Raw genomic sequence first — 19,393 nt, 5'->3', positions numbered from 1 at the left:
ACTACTTTGCAGGGTCTCCACACAACCTCAACTACCAACTAATTAATAAAAAACATTAAAAAGAAGTTCAGGGCTTGGTGATCCAAACCTAAAACACACCACATGAAGCACCACAGACTTTTTTTAATGTAGTTTTTAGGCTTAGTTTAAGTCATTAATTAATGCTTTATGATATTTAAAAAGGAAAAGGAGAAAAAAAAAAGACAGACATTTTCAATACAGTGGTTGTTTATTAACTTTCAAACAAGTTCATATCCACTCTCATGGTGGTCATGGTCAATATAGTGGTTGTTGGTTAATTTCATACGAGTTTATACTCCTATAGTGGTTGACACTACACGCTACCATGGTTACCTGTGTGGTAAAGAGCTATAGATGTAGGAGCGATGACGATAATAATAGGTTCCAGTTTTCAGGCACTCGAGTGTTTGACATTGGTACAGCTTGAGGTTACTATATTCTTGTTAGTTTGTGAAAACATGCATTACTTAAAAAAAAAAAGCTTCTGTTAAAATGGAATGTGACATTATGACTTGATATGCATGAGAATGAGTAAAAGTACACAGAGAGTATATACTGTGAGCCAGAGTTAAAAGGTGCGTTGTTCCCTTCTGGTCAGTCTCGTCCTCTTCATATGCTCATGGTGACCTGGATAAACTGAGGGAGATAAAGATCACATGATTATGGTTAATGTACAACTCCGAATCACCGATCATCGAGCGCTCTTGTCTCGGCTCTGAGACATTTATTGCACCTTTTATCACAACTGTTGCGCTCTTCATATCTCTACTGACTAAATTGATTCAGTTTTCTAGGCCACTGTTAGATGCCATGCCTTTTCCCTATGTGACGGGAGGTTGTTTTAAGCACATAAATCCAACTGTACACAACTGATTGAGCACCAAGCATCAGGCAGACGCAGCTAGAAACGAGCTGGTGAACATAGATTTAGCAGCTAAAGAGCCAGATTTTCGTGTGAAGAAGTGGTGACATTATGCACAGTGTGTGGTTTCTACTGACAGTACGAGTGTTCTTTGTTGTTTAACATATTCACGGCAAGAGACGGAGAGACAGCATTAGTTAAACAACTGTAGATGCAGACTACAGCTCTGCAAGGTCACAAAAATAAATTATTTAAAACTTAATATTCTTGCAGAGTATTTTGAGATCCTTAAATATGATATTTACAGTGTGCATCACAAATGTGCATCATTTCATGTTACTTAAGATCTGCATCTATAATAATAATAATATAATAAACTTTATTTGTATAGCACTTTTAAGAACAAGATTGACAAAGTGCCTTTACAGAAAAAAAAAACAAGTATAAAAAGTACAGGCAACACTAAAAATACACACAATAAAAGTGGAAAACAACAGACTGGGTCACTATTGAAAGGTATACTAGTAAAACTGACTAAAAAGACGACATCACAGAGGGGAATAAAGATAAAAGCTGAAGATAAAAGTAGATTAAGAAAGAGAAAAGAGAGAAGGACAGCAGGTAGTACCAATAAAAAAAGGGAAAAGAAACAGGCGAAAATCTAAAAGAGAAATCAAAGAGAGCATCACTCAAAAGTGAGTCTATAAAAGTGGGTTTTAAGAAGTGATTTAAAAGAAGATACTGAATCTGCGAGCTTTGTTTCCTCAGGCAGGTCGTTCCAAAGCCGAGGGATCCTCACAGAAAAGGCCCAGTCGCCTTTGGAACAATGAGGAGGGACCCACCTGAGGATCTAAGGCTGCGTGTGGGGATATACGGGGTTAACATACCTAAAATATAGCCAAGGCCCTGGCTCACTTTAAAAGTGATCAGTAAAATCTTAAAATCAATTCTGACAGGGAGCCAGTGGAGAGAAGCCAGAAAAGGGGAGATGTGATGATCTGTGAGTTATTCGTTTCTACACGAGCTACAGTACGGCACTAAGACATCTGATTTACGCATTTAACAGCCATGTCTAATTTCTGCTTAGGAAATAATTAATTTATGACTGATCAGTAGCAGTCAATACAGAGTTGTTTAAATATTGTTTTAAAGCTACATCAAAGCTTTAGAAAATGAAAAAAGTAATCACTCAGTTGTGGAAACTTACATCATCATACTGAAATGTAGCGTTGCCAGAGTGGCTGGTGTCCCTCCTTCGGAACTGATCTGAAAACACACACACACATAATATTAAACAACTGTCTCCTAGATGAGTTGTGTTGTATAATTTCACAGCTCAGTTTGAGCAATCAGTTGATTATCTTTGCCTCTGTGTGATAGCGTGAGGCCGTAGAGCTTGTTTGTTGACTCGTGTGACTCATTAAACACCCTTAATCTTAAATGGTTTTATTAATCCTTTCTCTAAACCGTAAACAAATGTGTGGTCCAACTGATGATCTAAAAGTACAGGAAAGCTCCTCTGTCAAAAACATACACAGCTCAGCTACAGGTGACCCATCAGGAGGAGGTAAACCCGGTTGAACCAAACTGAATCAGCTTAATCCACCCACTCACCAGTCAGGGCCCGGAGTCTCACGCAACAGCTCACGAATTCATCAAACTGGATCCTGCCGTTGATGCTGTAGCGCTTCATGATGCAGTTCATGGCCTGAGGGCTCAGATTGTAGCCTGCACAAAAACATACATTATCTAATAGAGGACATTCATACTTTATACAGACAGCAGCTTCAAAGTGACTGTCAGCCTATAGAAAATCAATGGATTTCATTATTTGAAAACAGTTGAACACAAATATGTCGTCTATTTTGCAATTGTTGTTCTTAATTTTACACTTTTCTTTATTGTTGAGCCAATGAGCTTCCTTAAATACTATCTGTTCTGTGTTAGATTGGAGACATTTAGGAGAAACTACAAGTGTACATATATGAGAAAACTAAAATTTAAGCAATAGTCAAACGGCTATATGGTTATTAAAAGAGATAATCATTCTATCTGTTCATACTGGACATTATTAGGATGTTTTCTGCACCTCTAATATAAGTGATGAGGGAGAAAACCTGCAGTTCTCTCCATTTGTGTCTTTCGTCACTGAGCTGGACTGAAAAGTCTACAACTTAGGAAGACGTATTCTTGATTTAAACGATTAGTTTCAGATAATCATTGGAATGTGTTTTTGCACAGAACGAGGACTGCAGATTTGTACCCCATGGCACTGAAACTGATTGGGAACACGCCGCATCTCCATGGAACGAGTACAAAACGGAGGAAGGGCTACGGCAAGCAATCTGTTGGAATATTCAAATGGGCACATGACTATAGCCGAAGTTGCTTGTACCCATGGTGGAGATGGCCTGCTGCAGCTCGTGGCCCTCTACCGACCCACTGTGGTCACGGTCGTAAGAAGTGAAGGTCGCCTTCCAGCCGTTCAGGACCTGGGTTAACTCCTTGAACTCGTGGAAGCCCATGGTGCCGGTCATGTCCCTCTGAGATAGCGGTGTCGGTCAAGGACTCCTCACACACCTCTTTGGTTGAGAAAGGACCTCCCTTTAGAAATATTACTCATATGGCTCTATGTGTCTTCAGTAATGCCCCTCTATACTCACTTCATTGTTTATACTAACACTGTATAGTGTTACTGTAACTATAAACTTCTACTATAGTGCTTGTAGGCAACAGTCATAAAATGAACCTTACTGTTTTGCAGCTACACTAAGCTAAGCTCAATTCGACAAGAGGGAAGAAAAACCACTTTGCAAAAGGTATCTTCCTGTTTTCTACGTCTTTGTCGCTTGTCTTTTCTCCTGATGTGGACACTTTAGTTCCACAAACTACAGCACACAATGATATTTAAAACCACAGCGTGCTTCAGACTTGCAACAGTTGGTGTTTGGCCCGTTCCTGTTTCACAAAGCCCTGACCTCACTCCCATTCAACACCTTTGGCATGATGGTGTACGTCCAGTTGAATGTGTAAACTGTAGCAGGTGAGCTTAAGTGACATCCAATTGACCTTTGGTTTTTACAACTGACTTATCAAACGGAAATTTTAAGAAATCAAGTACACAATGTTGTACGTCATCAACAACTTCAATGATGTGACTTAATTGACAAGTGTCTCTAATGGCTGAAGGATACATCCAGCATGTTGATCATCAGTCTGCATGCCTCCAGGCTGAAGGCTGTGGAAGGAAACACAGACTGTAAATACTTCTGTTGGTAAAAAAAAAATCTAGCATGCAGTGATTGAGAACATGTAGCAGTCTCCAGAAGAATGACACCACCACTCCTGACTTGGATAGTCCAGAGTAAATATTGATATTATTCTGGTGCAAGATAGTTTAGTGATTTGAATTCAAACTGGTTCCCAGATGTAACCACAGTGACTGAGTTGTTAGTTTGACAACATAAATTCAGGGTCACAGCGAGAGTCGGAGGTGAAAGAACGTTAACGCAACAAGCTGCGTTCTGTTACACTCAGACTTTTGCTTTGTGTCGCCCCGCCAGCTCTCTCCCCAAGTTTCCTGCCTATCCAGGTGAATTCATGAACAGTTTTGAGTCATTAGCTGAGTGACAGGACAGCGATAAAAGACACTGAATATGTCTGGTAACACTTGAACTTCTACACGTGAGACTTTGCTTAATGTATAACGCAGAGATTATACATTAAGCAAAACAAATCAGAAACTGTTTGTTAACATCAGTGTGTTTACATTTTTAGTGTATAATTTCTAGAAACCGTCTTACGTTTGTATGATCCAGACATGCCAGACTGTGTGAGGCACTGCTGGAGCTCGTCTGCTGAGATCTGTCCATCCTGCCAGGGTTCAAGAAAACAGAAGGAAGTGAAACACAATATAAAGTCAGATAACGGTTGCACAAAGGTTTAGAGAACCATCAATGCTGCAATGTTGACTGGCACTGCGGTTCACATATTCAGGCATGCCTGTAGATTAGGCCCAACGATAGTGATTTATTCACTTGTCGCTTGAATGTCTGAGTCTTACCTGTCCAGCAACTGCTGAAAAATATCCATAGAGAGGATCCTGCTGTGGCTGAGAGGGTCAGAGAAAGAAGATGTTAAGTCTGTTGGCCTGCCGTAAAAATCACTGTTAAAGTGCAAATGCAGAAATATAAACACCAATGAAGCATTACTTCAAACAAAACCTACAGAGACAACCAGGGCTGCAACGAATGATTAGTTTCATGGATTATTCTGCAGGTCATTTCTCCGTTAATTCGTATTTTTTTCATAAAATGTTGTGAACAGTAAAATAAATAAATTTTAAAATTCCCTGTGATAACTTCTAAGGTCCTAATGTCATTAATCATTTACATTATTTAATATAAAATCCAAAAATATATCTATTATTCATGATAAAACAACAACAAAACAAAATCCTCATCTTTGGGAAAACTGAAGCACCAAATGTCAAACATTGAAACAACCAACTGACAAATAGTCAGACATATCATCTGCCCTTCAAGTAAATGATTATCTAATCACTTTAGCTGTAAAGATGACACACCTAAATGAGGACTATACCAATTCAGGACAGGACACAAACTCAACCATGACTTCAGGTTCAGTTAAAGATTTCCAACAGGCTTCCAGAGGGAGCTTTAATGAAACAACATAATTCAAAAAACCCATTTGGCTTGTCGTTGCACATACTGTTGACCACTGGAAAGACTTGTAAGGATTCGACTGATTATCTGTGTGTGTGTGTGTGTGTGTGTGCTTCTTAAGCCTTACAAAGAAGATAACCCACCCTGACCCACCCTCCTCACCCCGAAACTCCCTGTAATGTCACCATAATTCACTCTCTAACACCTTGTGCAAACACTATAGATTACCTCAAAGCTGAAAATTGCCCAAGATATCTGGTTAGAAGAGCTACAAGAGTCAGTTGAAGGCTTTAGGGCAGGGGTGGGCAATCCTGGTCCTCGAAGGCCACAGTCCTGCATGTTTTAGATGTTTCCCTCTTCCAACACACCTGATTCAAATGATCCGCTCATCATCAAGCTCTGCAGAAGCCTGATAGCGATCCTGATCATTTGAATCAGGTGTGTTGGAAGAGGGAAACATCTGAAACATGCAGGATTGTGGCCCTCGAGGACCAGGATTAGACAGCCCTGCTTTAGGGCATACAATATTTATAGAAATGTCATCAAATTTATTATGTAATTCTATTTCTGTACACTAATTGCATTTGACTAATTTGAAAATATACAGCAATACTTTAATAGTAGAAAACCTGGCTCAGTGTTGGAACATAACTGTGTGCATTTAGGTTGCAATATTCAAAAGAAAATCCTTGCATTATGAATGAATGAATGAATGAATGAATGCCCTTCATTGTCAGTTACTGTCATTATACAGTGTATGCTTCCCTGTGTCTACTTTATGCAACTTTATCTTACAACTCAAAAGGAAAATATTGCACTTTTTACCCCATTGCATAGATTTTACAGCTTTATTGGTTTAGATTTCCCAAATAATCCCATCATCAATGTATAAATATGACACTTTAATACAGACAGAACTACTCAAAGTGACAACATTTAGTGGAAATTAGCACCTATTGTTGTATTCTACTGAAAGATTGTTGTATATGTGAACATGTTTATGGTGTTTGACTGCAAAAGACTTAATGCAGGACTTTTACTAGTCGTGGTGGTAAAGCTAGTTTGACACGAGAACATTATATGTCTACTACTTTCACTACCTCTCGGGGTGAAAAAGTCGCCGTTATAATGTGCATTGACAAACAACACTCCTGCTGCTGATAGTTAGCTTACAGTTAGCTTCTAGCTGCTGATTTCAGATGGAAACTGTTATACGCCCACGGGGTTGCCTGTTTGACAGCTAAACACCTCGATTTCAGCGAACTCGTCCAACTTCCGCACTGTTTGTACAGAAAGTCCATCCCGGGACTGCGGTCGTCGGTGGACATGTCGAGGTTTTTAATCGATATTTCATCACATTTTAACGGTTTCTTACCATTCCTGGGAATCCACCGGGAGGAGCACCGTATCCTTGATAGGCCATTTTATTTTTCTTGCTAACTCAATTTAAAAAAACAGGAATTCTATTGTAACTCTATACCCTCCGTAACCCCAGAGGGCGTGTCTGTTAATGTATACAAACGACAAAAGAGGTAAAAAAAAAAAAAAAAACTGAGATTAGAACGTGCTGCAGATTAGCCCGAAGCACCGAAGTTGCTCTAAATGTGCATAAAGGTGCAGAAAAGCAACAGATGAACGTGAACCAAAAGCCCTTGATGTAAACCTTGGGGATGGTTGTTAAACGTTTCGTTTCCTGACTGCGAGCCAGTCCAGCTGGATTCTGATTGGCGGAAAGCAGCCACGTGATTTGTAACCCACCAATCAGATCAAACGCGGGCTATAAAACTAAAAGCTTTGCGCAATAAAATAATAAAGCGTGTAATGAATAACAGGGATGAAATATTCAGGATGTTACACGTGGTTTCCATATATTTTTTAATTCGGAAGACAAAGCTGGTATGATTTTTGACTCATTTGGGTGCTATTTTTAATCTAATAAATATCTGTGTTGCAAAAGTAGGCCTCAAGCCAGACTTTTTTTTTTTTAATTAAAAACATTAGTGAGCTACCAGATTCAAGACAAGTCCAACTAGTTTAACTTATATACCCCAAAACTCACATATCACATATTTGATTGAAAAGCCTTCAAGGTTTTAAAGATGTCCTCTATTCTTATTCAACTACGCAGTGTGTGACGCAAAAAAATCAGAATATTCATTGTAATTACACAATTTATTACGTAAATGTGAGGATTTTAATAGCTTTAAATGCTGTTAGAACAATTTGCATTAATTTGCAGGTCTGTATTTACTCTACTTATGATTAGTTAACCCTCTGATTATGTTCGAATTTACTGACATCTTTTATCCTTGGGTTCAATTTGACCCCAGCGATTTAAACCTCCAGATAATAATCATAATTAAAATTGTTTTCCAAGTTTATGTGTAAACAGTCTTTTAAATAAAACTGAAAAATTATGTCAATCACTTATTTCGAGACATTAAACATTGAATATGGTCAAATTGATCCCAAAGATAATAGGAGGGTTAAGAAACACAAAATACAAATTTTCCTTTAAACATTTTTGAATATGTCTGCCCTTCTTTAGCAGACAGCCAATTGTGTCTATTTAGAGTATAAAGATCAACTTAAAGAGAAAATACTGCTCAAGAAGTATTTTAGCTAACAGGTTTGACAAAACTAAAATCAAACTTGTTGTTTCTGAGAGTTTACCAAGTTCAAGGTAGTTTGTTAAAGTAGATTTTACTTGCTGGATGTCATAAAAAATGGAACTCAGTGGCAATTGTAGAAGTGAGGAAAAAAACACACATAACACAGGAATGATCCTTTAACGGAAGGCATTACATCACTCCCTAAGACAAGATGCCCAATCAGCTCGTTTTCTCAAGTGAGACAAGTGAGTCACTCCTTCTGCGTCCAACCGTGGTCCAGAGAAAACCCAATTAGAGGCTCCATCTTCAGTTTGAGAGACAGAGCTGAAAGCGGCGGCAAGGCATTGAGACAGTCCATTTCATCCCCCTCACCACATACACAATCGTGGAGGGACAAGAAGCTCTGGCTGGGATGTACAGGCTGAATCGTGACTGTTGGGTTTGGTCGCCCAGACCTCCGGTGTGTCTCCATCCTCAGCATTCGGGAAGCCTTGCTCTGGCCGTGTTAAATCAGCAGGAGGAAGCGGAGGAAGAGGGAGGAGAACATCCTGCTGTGTGCTGCTACACTACAAGTAGGTTTGTGATAAGATAAGATTTTATCAATTTAAACAGCAGAATTTAATATAAACAAAAACAAAAAAATGCTTTAACAGACAACTACAAAACAAAATAGGCAATAGCACGATTAAGAAGAACAATAAGTCAGATATAGCCAACTTGTTCCGCTTCTGCTGGCATATAATGTGTTGTAATTTTGACATAAGACAGAACTTCATTATGCCAAAGAAAATCTTCCTAGAAGGTATGATACTGGATAAACAATAAAATATAGAGGATAAAAGATAAACAGAAGTATGAAAGGTATATAAGTGTATTTTCATAATTAATATGTGAAAAACTGAACAAACACATTTGCCTGTGATGCCACTTTACAAAGACAGAAATATAAAGGAGAAAAGAGAACACTGCACACATTTTAAAGATGGTTGATCATACAGATTTGAGAAGTGAATTGTGCATGTTATGTACATCTGTGCCCAGCTACCGTATACTGTGCTTTGAAGGTCACTATTCCAAATTAAAACAACTTGTACAATAATCCAGTCATTACTTTGTGCCATATGGAAACGGTAGGTTGGCCCAAAACGGCAAGAGCAACATAAAATAGTTTTCACCTCAAATTTAAAATAATCAAATTCTACAGCTTGTTAACTCTTGATATGAGCTCACAAATATGCCCTCACACTCCTTTGCACTACATAACTAGTACGAATTAGAAAACCATTACAACAACTCTGACATTACCTTCTTCTGGATTTGTTCAATTTTAGATATGTGTGTTATTATTTTTGAGGCTGTTTACATGCTTGTGTGGATGTTGTTTGTTTGTACCTTGGACACCCCACACGTCCTTGATATGTGTGCATGTGTGTTGTGTGTGTGTGTATTCGCGCCAACATATGCTGATGGCTGGTGACCAAATTTTTTTTCCCTCCAAACTCAGCAGGCTTTCATCAGTAGGTGCAGGAAACAGACGGCTCAGACATATGATTCAGCCATGACGTGCAAATCTAAGCCAACCCCTTGCATTAACCAGCCATTCACGCTTGGGTTGTCAACAGAATTACAGGATGTGTTTTTTGAAGCACTGAATTCATTTAAAAGGAGTCGAGGCACCATGTGTCCAGATTGACCTTTGCCATTGCCTGACCACGATAACCTTGTTCCTCATCTTTATCTCCAGGTTGTGATGACATTATTAGTCAGGCTGCTGATGCTCACTGGTCCACCTGTGAAACTCCAGCCCACTCAGGAATCCCCAGTAACTCAGGCCTCGGTCCTCCATCACAGCAGCCAGTAACAGTGATTGGAGGCGAACAGGGAGAAGTATTGCTGCATTTCATTGATGATCATTGCTGGGAGGGTCCAAGGATGGAAACCCAGGGATGTGTGTGTGTTTATGGACAGAGGGAACCAGAAGGTTTTGGTCCCTGCTGGCCTGGATCTCCATTCATGTACTACGGAGGTGGTGAGTATGCAGTATATAGTATGCTTCCTGTTGTCGAAGCAGCATATTTTGTGTCTTTTGCTCTTTTCTTCTAGTATTTACACAATATTGTCTCTTTAAACTGTTGAAAGATTTGATTGTTCTTTAGAGTACTGAATTCCTATGTTCCATCAAGGCTTTTGTAGCTGAGTGTTCTACTGGCATCAAATTCACTCCACTCAAAGTTGGAATTTAATGAATCAAGATACATATACAAATACACATTGAGTGCATTCAGTAAATGTTTTATTTCCACTGTTCTCTGTCTGGTTTGGGGATGGAACTAATTTTTGCTCAGGGATGAGAAAATAAGTTTCACATGTTTTCATATAGTCTGTTCTGGAAGGACCAGATGATGAACTGAAGTATTTTGTCAGGCTCTGGTAGAAATGAAAATAAAACCTGCAACCAGACACTGCAGAGAAAAAGTATATTTATACCAAAATAAATGACTAAAATGCTTACAGAGGAGCAACCAGAAAAACCATCACATGGTTAATGTGTGTCTCCTCCTGCTTTGGACCTTTGCCATTAAATGTTCCATCATTATAGGAAATTTGTACCTCATGTTCATGTGAATGTGAAAGAAAAACAAATATATCATAGGGTCCCAAATGTATATGCCTATTTAACTATTTCATGTAATTAAACTGTAACTTAGCTTAGAATGTAATCAAAGCTGTCAGATGAACACAGTGGAGTTAAAAAGTGAAATTTTCCTTCCTAAATAAATCTGAGATGAATGAGCCAAAATAAAAAGCTTCACAAAAATATAATGCTACCCCAAATATGAGCTTCACTACATGACTTGAGTAAATGTACCTGACATGTAACACTCCACCACTGGCACCTGCATCCTGAAAGTTTGGCCCTGTGTGTTATGAAGATGTTTGTTTGTCCATTCTGTCTCTCTGGCTTGACTCACGAAACTGGATTCAGGATATAAATTTTTGGGTACAATGTAGATGGCAAAGTCAGAAGTTATGGTGAAAAATAAAAAAAATAGACAAAACCCTAAAAAATAGCAATAGCATTGTTGTGAAGGGCAAATGCCAGCCACTAAATTTTTGTATTTGATTCATGCAGTGAGGAGCAACATGGTGGTTGGAGTGGAGGTGGTGGAAGAGGTTGCTGTTGAAGACACTCTAGAAGTCATGTAAGTCCTGTATTAGTTATTACATTAATGGTAATCAGCAGACGTTTGATATTTCTGACATCTACTGACATGTTTTTGCCTGACAAAGAATTACAAGACTTTACGTGCATGTCGATTTAAAAAGATGGTTGTTGTTGTCTTTTCTTTTTTTCAGTACAGGGGACATATATGCAGATGATCTGCTGGATCCAGAGGTTTTGCAGGACAACCAGCTGTACCCCACATGAAATCTGATGGACTTTCATCCTGTCATTGGTTTCACTGTGTGCACTACAAACAATGATTTTACTCAGATATTTGTCACATTTTTTGACCTCTGCCATTGCGTGGCCACAATAACCCTGTTCCTCATCTTTGTATGTATGTCTTTGACACAAAAACCCTGTCATTTGTGATCAATAAAAGTAAGTTATGACTTGTTTAATTGTTTTCATTCTAATAATATAATATAATATAAGCTCCAGCCCCCCGCGACCCAAATGAGGATTAAGCGGTGTATAGATAATGGATGGATGGATAATTATCACTGAAGGACTACAACTACCGGCATGCATCGTTCCTTTAGCGCCCTCTCGGTGACGTCATCACACCGCGCAGTTGGAATCAGTTGGTGCATTGCGTTTAAAAAAATGATGATTTCGGTGCAGAATATTTGTTGATTTGGATGTAAAATCCCAAAATGTCGGAGTCTGAAGAAACACTAACTCTCCAGGATCGCCTGGACCGTCTGCAGGAGCTTACGGAATTCACGGAAAGATGCAAAAAGCAGATAAACGACATCTTTGAGACGCTGGGATGGTCGCCGGACGACAAGGAGCCCAACCAGGTAGCTAACAGTAGCTAGCGTTTGTTTAGCTAGCGTTTGCGTTCAGCCTTCAGTCAAAATGAAACTCGCGAAAGTATGTCCAGGTTTTTTTGTGACAAAGGAACAATATCACATTGAAATATGCCAACTTCCAGGTTATGAGGTAGTTGGTGCTGCTACGTGAAACTAGTTAGGTCTAATGCAACAGCCACTAAACAAATGATACCCTCATAAAATAATATAATGTTAAGTTTTCATTTGGACCCATTTTGAAGACTTAATAGTTGTGGTGTGGTTTAACTATTACTAATATCACAGTTAAAGCTGTTTCTAATCACTTTCTCATCCGTTTATATAAACAGAGGTACAGTAAATAAACAACACCTCACAGTCAGTTTAATAGTAGTCAAATTGCAACCTCTAAATGGCCATAAAGGTAAATCAATATCTCTTTAAAACAATTTTAACTATATCTGAACATTATAATCTCCTTAAAGGTAGGATTTCTTTTGCTGCCCGATTAGACAGGACTTTGTTACGCCTAGTTGTATATAATAAACTGAGTATGTATTTGTAGTGCAGACAGATGTATAGAGAATAACAGTGTGTGCCATTGTGCGAAAAAAAACATCACCTAATTGTATAATAAGTGTTGAATTCACATCACATGCTTTCTTTCATCCACCATCTATACACCACTTAATCCGACTAGGGTCATGAGGGGCTGGAGTCTATCCCAGTCGACTCAAAGTGAATGCAGGGGAGACCCCGGACAGGTCACCAGTCTATCACAAGCACACTCACATTCACACCTACAGACAATTTAGAATTACCAATTAGCCTCAACATGTTTTTGGACTGAGGGAGGGAGCCGGAGAACCTGGAGAGAACCCACACTGCACGGGGAGAACATGCAAACTCCACGCAGAAAGATCATGGGTGTCCCTACCGCGATGCAAACCGATGACACAAACCACCGAGCCACCTTGCAGCCCCACATGCTTACTTGATTTTTTAAATTTAATTTTTTTGGTGCGTTCTCAGGAACCAATGGAGCAGTGCCCCTATGACCCTGGCCACAGAGTCCCGGTCAGGACCATGGAGAAACACAAGGCCTCCTGCAAGCTCCGAAAGATGGGCTACTCAGCTGAGGAGCAGGTAACACACAGTGGCTACAAACACATGGGTGCAATAGCGTGAATGTTCTGGGCACATCTCACATTTTCAGTAAAATTGCTGCCGATAGTACCAGCAAGAACGACAGCAAAATGGTAACAAGGCAGTAACATACAAAAGATTCATGCTGTTACGTGACCGACCACTGTAACGTAAAAACCATGAACTTCCGTGCAAATGTAAAGTTTTAAAACTGTTTTGCAGGCCGAGATGTTCGACCCCTCTGTGTGCTATGAGAACAGCAGCGTGAGAAGCTTTGTAATGGGTGAGTCAATACTGATGATTTTTAGTCACCACCGTCATTTGTTATATCCAATGTTCAGTTAGCTCAGGTCAAAGGATTTCAAGGCGCACAAGTTTTATTAATGCAGTATCTAAAGACAGGGTAGAAAACTGTAAAACCTCAAATATTCATTATTTAAAAAAAAAAAAGAAGAGTTTAGTTTCTTTATCCATCCACCAACTTATTGTTCCACCTGTCATCGTGTGCTGACTGACTCTGGACCCACAATATTCACCAAAGTTTCCCATCTAGCGCACACACCAAACAATCTTTTAAGACATTTGTAATGTAAAGTAATGTCTTTTTAAAGCTAAGTAAGTTTTTAACAGTTGATAGATTTTCCAGTTGTCCTCTGTTCATGCAGACAAATCCACCCAGCACCAGGTGATCCTGAAGGCGAGATCGGCTGCACCCATGATGAGAATGGAAGGAGTCTTCTGGCAAGGTATTAGCTCACTTTATAACGTTTACTGCAAAACAGTTTGGCCATTGTGCTCTTGTTTACCACCCTGACACAAGACGTAGCATTCAGTAGAAACAGAGCTGCACAGTGAAATGTTCAGAGATTAAACTCACACTCTGAGGGCCGCCACTAGATGTCACTAGTGGAAAGTCTTGTGTTGAACTGATGCTAAGCTTTTTTTGGGCCTTCTCAACCTACATCTGCCTCCATTTCCCCCAAATATTGTTCTCAGTAAAAGAGAAGCTTTTATGAGTTTAAGATATTTTTTATTATTTGGAATTTTTCTCTTTCATTTGATGTATTTTTTCTGCGTGTGTGTGTAATCGGTGTGTTGTGTGCTTTGTTTGCAGCAACAGGGGTGAGTATTAGAGAGGAGATGGGCTCTAGAAAGTTCTGCTGCTCTGGTTCAGGCTTGCCTGATTACGTGCAGTATCCTTTAACATCATATCCTTTCAAACCACAAGGCTGGGCTGCGGGACTCGCATGCGCTCACACATACACACAGTTTTCCCTTTACGTGTGGGGAAAGTCCAGTTCATACATTCCGATTTCTCATTTAGCTTTCACTGAATGTACAAAATATTTATGTCAGTCCCTCCTTCCATGAAGTCATCTTCTGAAATGATTCCTGCTAAGAGTCACGCTGACCCTCAGTAGGCTGATTCTGATCATAGTGAAGAAGATACAGCTGCTAAAGTTGTAGCTGAGTTAGAAAAGGAGCTTAGATAATATGTTGTACTTTTTACAGCAACTGAAAAGAAACTCAGCAGCTGCATGTTTGCAAAAAAAAAGGAATTTATTAAGCTTGTCCTCCTGTCATCTTGAAGACAGATCTGCTAGGTAGTGTCTAACATAGACGTAAAGTTAATTGAGCATCAGTCTTACTTTAAAAAAGTTTTCTTTATCTGTTGACTCACTTGCTTGATTTTGACAAGTTTAGACGACACAATATCAGCGTGACGATAGCTTGACCGAAAGACGTAGACAAAAACATTGTGCAGCGTAAACCTGGTGTACAACAGGTCATTTGTTGTGCTCATTACATTCTTAGGATGTAAATATTAACAATAGGAGGGTTTTTTTTTTATTTACCTGTTTGGTTATAGCTGTTTTTTTTTCTTTCTCTTTGTGTGGAGTCGGTGATGACTTTGGTCTTGATTAGTTTGTGACAGTTTCAAATGGTAATGTCACTTCACTAGAGCCATTTACCATCTAAAACAACTAAACCAACTTTTTCTAATTACACATAATCTAACTTTGGTTGAATTAAAGAGCTAGTTTGCAGTTTAGTCCAAGGATTAAAACACACTCTTTCTGGGATTCCCAGTTTGGGATCTGATGAGGAACTTTGTGGAGATGATCAATAACTATTGAACTCCTATTGTGGAGAAAATGTTCTGTTGTGTAATAAGCTAAATGAAAAACAGTATGTAAAGGTGGCGTGTGGGTATTTTCTCCCTCAGTGACTTCTCGGTGCGTAAAACTTCTGTGGTTCTCCATCAGGTCAGTACTCCGGTCAGCCCGTCGACGTACCTCAGAACCACAAGCGAGCCATTTGTGACCTCACTGTTGCCGACCGATTGGCTCTGTACGATCACGTGATCAGCGTCAATCAACAGAAGGAAGCGGCCGCCTCCAGCAACGAGGATCTCTATGTAGATTTGGTGTCCAAACTTCAGAAGGGTAAGAGTCGCTCAGTGTGGTGAACACCTCCCAAATATCGAGACAATATGATCACCAGTACGCAGAAAACAGACTATACAGGCTGGTGGTGTGGTTAAGGGACAGGACCGCAAATATCTTGTGGTTGTACACTCATTTGAATTTAAAAAATGCTTGAGGTTGGCTTTTTTTATATGTTTAAACAGTTGTTTTCTCCTTCAGTGCAGTCGTTTGGTAAAATGCGTGTGTTTGTGTGCAGATGAAGAACAAAACGAACCAAAGACTCACCTGGAGCTGATGGCAGAGATGAGAGACTACAAGAGACGGCGTCAGTCCTACCGAGCCAAGAATGTTCACATCACTAAGAAATCCTACACTGAGGTAAATCATTAGCTGCTGCTCTTTTACTCACTTGAATCATTTACTGTCTACATTTTGTCTACTCTGATTATCGGTATAAGGTTTCTTTTTTTTATTAGACAATGAGTATTTTTGTTTTATCCTTTGACATGTTTCGACTGTCACTTCAGTGTCCCTCAGAAACGTCACTGAAAAAGAAACCTTATACCTATGAATCATTTACTTTTCGATAAAATTCAACATGACCCCTTTTTTTATTTGTACCTTGCCCGATAGTTTAAATTTAGGTGTGCATGAACTTGCAGTGACAAACAGCATTTGAGGGCCCCTGTGCTGGGCTTACAGTGTAGCACAAAGTCCCTCTCCTCCCATGTTCCCAAATTTCGATGGAAGTATCAACAAATTCAGTCATCAATCATTTAAAATAATAACAAATGTCGTAGTAAAATGGTAAACTACTGAGATGAAGTTTGGAGAGGTTTCTTCATGCATAAATAAAATAATTTCTGATCTGTTGGAAAGCTCTGTGTCTTCAGTTGCAGTGTCTGTTTAGGCGTCAATTCACCTTCTGGAAGACCTTTAATCAGTCTGCTGTCTTTAACTATGTTTTCGAGATTTGAAGGAGGAAAGTCATAACATATCTTCCCGTGCTAGAAGTTTTGGAGGGCCAAAAAAAATGGCACTTGTTGCTGTTTTTATGTGTAACTGAAAATCTGATACCGACTCAAGTCCATTGGTCCTTCTATTTGAAGCAAGGTTAAGAAATGAACTGATAATCACTGTGATCATCCTGCAGGTGATCAGAGAGGTGATCAACGTCCACTCAGAGGAACTTGCCAGACAGTGGAAAGAGGAAGAGGAAGAGGAAGAGCCAACGAGATCCGAACACTCCTCACACAAGTACATAAGAGAGTCCTGATGATCAGTTTTCTGTATTGTTGTTGATTAAGATAAATCATTGCAATAAACGAGGTGAGCTCTGGATCAGAGTTGATGGGCTAAATATTGGTTTTTATCTTTAAGGCGTTCGGTGGAAGAAAGACGGTCAGCATCCTCAGAGTCTCACCACTCCCGCAACAGACGCCATCGTAGTCGGGAACGAAGCCGCGACAGAGAAGGCAAGAAGAAGAAGAAGAAGAGAGAGAGGTGAGAAAAGACTCATTTAACATTCGGGTTTACCTCGTCAGTTTATTGGATGTTCATGACAAGTCACTGTTAAACATATGAGTGTTTGTGTTTGTGCGTATATTTTACACTTGTATCTTGTTGTGATTCTTACATAACAACCACACTGAAACAACCATTAGTCAAATTTTAATGACTGAAAATGTCACGTTTCTTGAAAATGTGGATGTTGTGGGGCCAATTTCGACTTTGGATCTTTGCAGGGATTCCCGTTCCCCCGATAGCCACCACCACGACCGAAAGAAAAAGAAAAAGAAGAAAGAGGAGCGGGAGAAGGAGAAGTGAGAGCTCTGGATCAGCAACAACAGAAGTCAGATCAGATGAGGTCGATGTTCATCGTGGCCTTCCAAGGACGACAGGTTTCATGACGTTTCAAGTTTACATGCTGAGTTTAAAATGAACTTAAGGAAGATATAAATGGTAATAAAGTTTTTGGAACCAACGACACACATTAGTTTCTTGCTGTTTTTGCATAATCACAATTGTCTGTCATGTCTCCATGCTGCTGCTCTTCATTTCAGGGTTTTACAGTGAAACTACGCATCTCCTAATCTTGAGTGGGCCACACCTGCCTCTGCCTGATTGGCTTGAAATGATTTTTTTTCTACTTGACGATTATTTGGAATGTTGGACAAGAGTGTCATAACTGGCACAGCTTCACCACGGGGTCAGAGGTCACCTTTTTTTGGACTTAATTTTGCTCCGTGTTTGTGAACGTTTGCACAAATCCCCTGCAGTTCTTGAGAAAATCCCCAAAAAGTGGGTTTTGAGGATCTGAAATTGTTTCAGAAAAATTAGATTTTTCATTGTGTAATCATTTTGAGGAAGTAAAGAATTCTCAAAGTGTGTATTTTAAAGCTACATAAAACAGTTCACACTTACAGCAAGTTAAAAACGAAACCACCAAAAGCTAGTTTTGCAATTTGTGTAACTCCAAACTAAAAACTATAGAAAGTCACAAGATTTGTAGCCCCTAAATGTGTGTATTTTGGGATGAGCGCTGAGAAATATTCATCAAAGTAAGTGTTTAGGTAATGGAGTCTTAATTGGAGTTCTGAATTGCAAATTTTCTGCATATGACTCGTGTTTTTAGTGTAAAGATTTCAGAGATTTCTCAGTTTATGTGGCAGATTTCTTTGACTTAATTTCATGATACATGCACCAGAATAAACAAAATCTTATTTCCAGTTGGTTAGGCTTTAATTTAAACCGAATTAACTTGTTAAGAACAAATGCTTTATATTTTTCACTTGAAATTATGCAGTCTGTGTGTACTGTGAATGCGGTATAAGTGACACCTTGGTTTTTCTCTGCTCATGCCGGATTCTGGCTCAGGTATTTCTCACCCTGTTGAGAAGCAGAGATAGAGGACGAGAAGAACAAAAAAAAAGACGGCGAGGATCCCGTCAGTGCCTGGGAACCTGAGGGATCCCAGAGAGGAGGCAGAGAGGACAGGGAGAGCCATCTGAGTGATAATGCTGTGAGAGAAACTGCTCAGGGAAAGCTAAATCAGGTTGGTTTTTGTCCTAATCTCTGTCCTGAAAGCGTCCTGTGCAGGATCTGGTCTCAGTAGAGGGGACTCACTGTGTAGCACCATGGGAACGTCCAGGGATAAGGTAAGAGGACGTGGTCTGGGTCTGACCAGGGGCCTTGTTGGGTTTGGTTTTATCTCCTTGAGAGGGTCACATCATTTGGATTACCTGGGAATACATTTATATAATTTGTTGAACAGGAGAGAAAGGGTTTGTGGACTTTTTGTACGGACAGTATGAATAAAACTGTTACAAAATAGGTTTGTTGTAGTTTATATCAGTGTGAAACCCTGCAGGTTACAGTAGCTGACCGGGTTTATCTTTGATCAGTGTAGAGTGGATGGATGTTTAGCAGGGGCTGTGAAGGCCAGGTTTTAGTTTCAGGGTCTATCGTCTGCTCAGTCTGTCAGTGTGCAGACTTTGTGTGTTTTCTTGTTTGAGTTGGTGTCGTAAGCAGCAAGATTAGAGGTGTCATTGTGCATAAATAACCCAAAATCTAATCTAGCTATTATTAATATACATAATCTGTGCAAGTCATAGGTTA

General features: G+C 39.5%; 3 protein-coding genes across 5 annotated transcripts in view; 2 read left to right on the top strand and 1 right to left on the bottom strand.

Moving 5' to 3' along the window:
- Window positions 1-210: 210 nt before the first annotated feature.
- Window positions 211-7,279, bottom strand: sri (sorcin). Its single transcript, XM_008293871.1, has 8 exons — window positions 6,944-7,279; window positions 4,947-4,994; window positions 4,687-4,756; window positions 4,078-4,121; window positions 3,279-3,426; window positions 2,498-2,611; window positions 2,091-2,149; window positions 211-657 (listed from the first exon to the last, which is right to left on the bottom strand). The coding sequence occupies exons 1-8, from the start codon at window positions 6,989-6,991 to the stop codon at window positions 631-633; spliced, it is 558 nt and encodes a 185-aa protein (XP_008292093.1). The 5' UTR covers window positions 6,992-7,279; the 3' UTR covers window positions 211-630.
- A 4,703-nt stretch (window positions 7,280-11,982) lies between these two features.
- snrnp48 (small nuclear ribonucleoprotein 48 (U11/U12)) lies at window positions 11,983-19,108 on the top strand. 3 transcript variants are annotated; one of them, XR_520657.1, is made up of 11 exons: window positions 11,983-12,209; window positions 13,233-13,346; window positions 13,569-13,629; window positions 14,012-14,092; window positions 15,614-15,793; window positions 16,032-16,153; window positions 16,929-17,032; window positions 17,156-17,278; window positions 17,521-17,737; window positions 17,839-17,984; window positions 18,653-19,108. XR_520657.1 is itself a non-coding variant. In XM_008293870.1 (9 exons), the coding sequence occupies exons 1-9, from the start codon at window positions 12,063-12,065 to the stop codon at window positions 17,600-17,602; spliced, it is 1,014 nt and encodes a 337-aa protein (XP_008292092.1). In that variant the 5' UTR covers window positions 11,983-12,062; the 3' UTR covers window positions 17,603-17,764. The 3 variants fall into 3 exon arrangements, 1 of the variants encoding a protein (XP_008292092.1); XR_520656.1 differs by lacking the exon at window positions 18,653-19,108 and having other exon boundaries at window positions 17,839-18,504; XM_008293870.1 differs by lacking the exons at window positions 17,839-17,984; window positions 18,653-19,108 and having other exon boundaries at window positions 17,521-17,764.
- The window catches only part of LOC103366216 (collagen alpha-1(I) chain), a 35,094-nt gene continuing 34,613 nt past the window's right edge, over window positions 18,913-19,393 (top strand). The window contains exon 1 of the mRNA XM_008293877.1: window positions 18,913-18,933. Coding sequence (XP_008292099.1) covers window positions 18,913-18,933 — 21 coding nt within the window. The remainder of the gene's footprint in view (window positions 18,934-19,393) is intronic.

Source organism: Stegastes partitus, unplaced genomic scaffold (genome assembly GCF_000690725.1).
Source record: "Stegastes partitus isolate 25-593 unplaced genomic scaffold, Stegastes_partitus-1.0.2 Scaffold917, whole genome shotgun sequence".
Classification (NCBI taxonomy): Eukaryota; Metazoa; Chordata; class Actinopteri; family Pomacentridae; genus Stegastes; species Stegastes partitus.
This window is presented reverse-complemented; position numbering and strand designations above follow the sequence as displayed.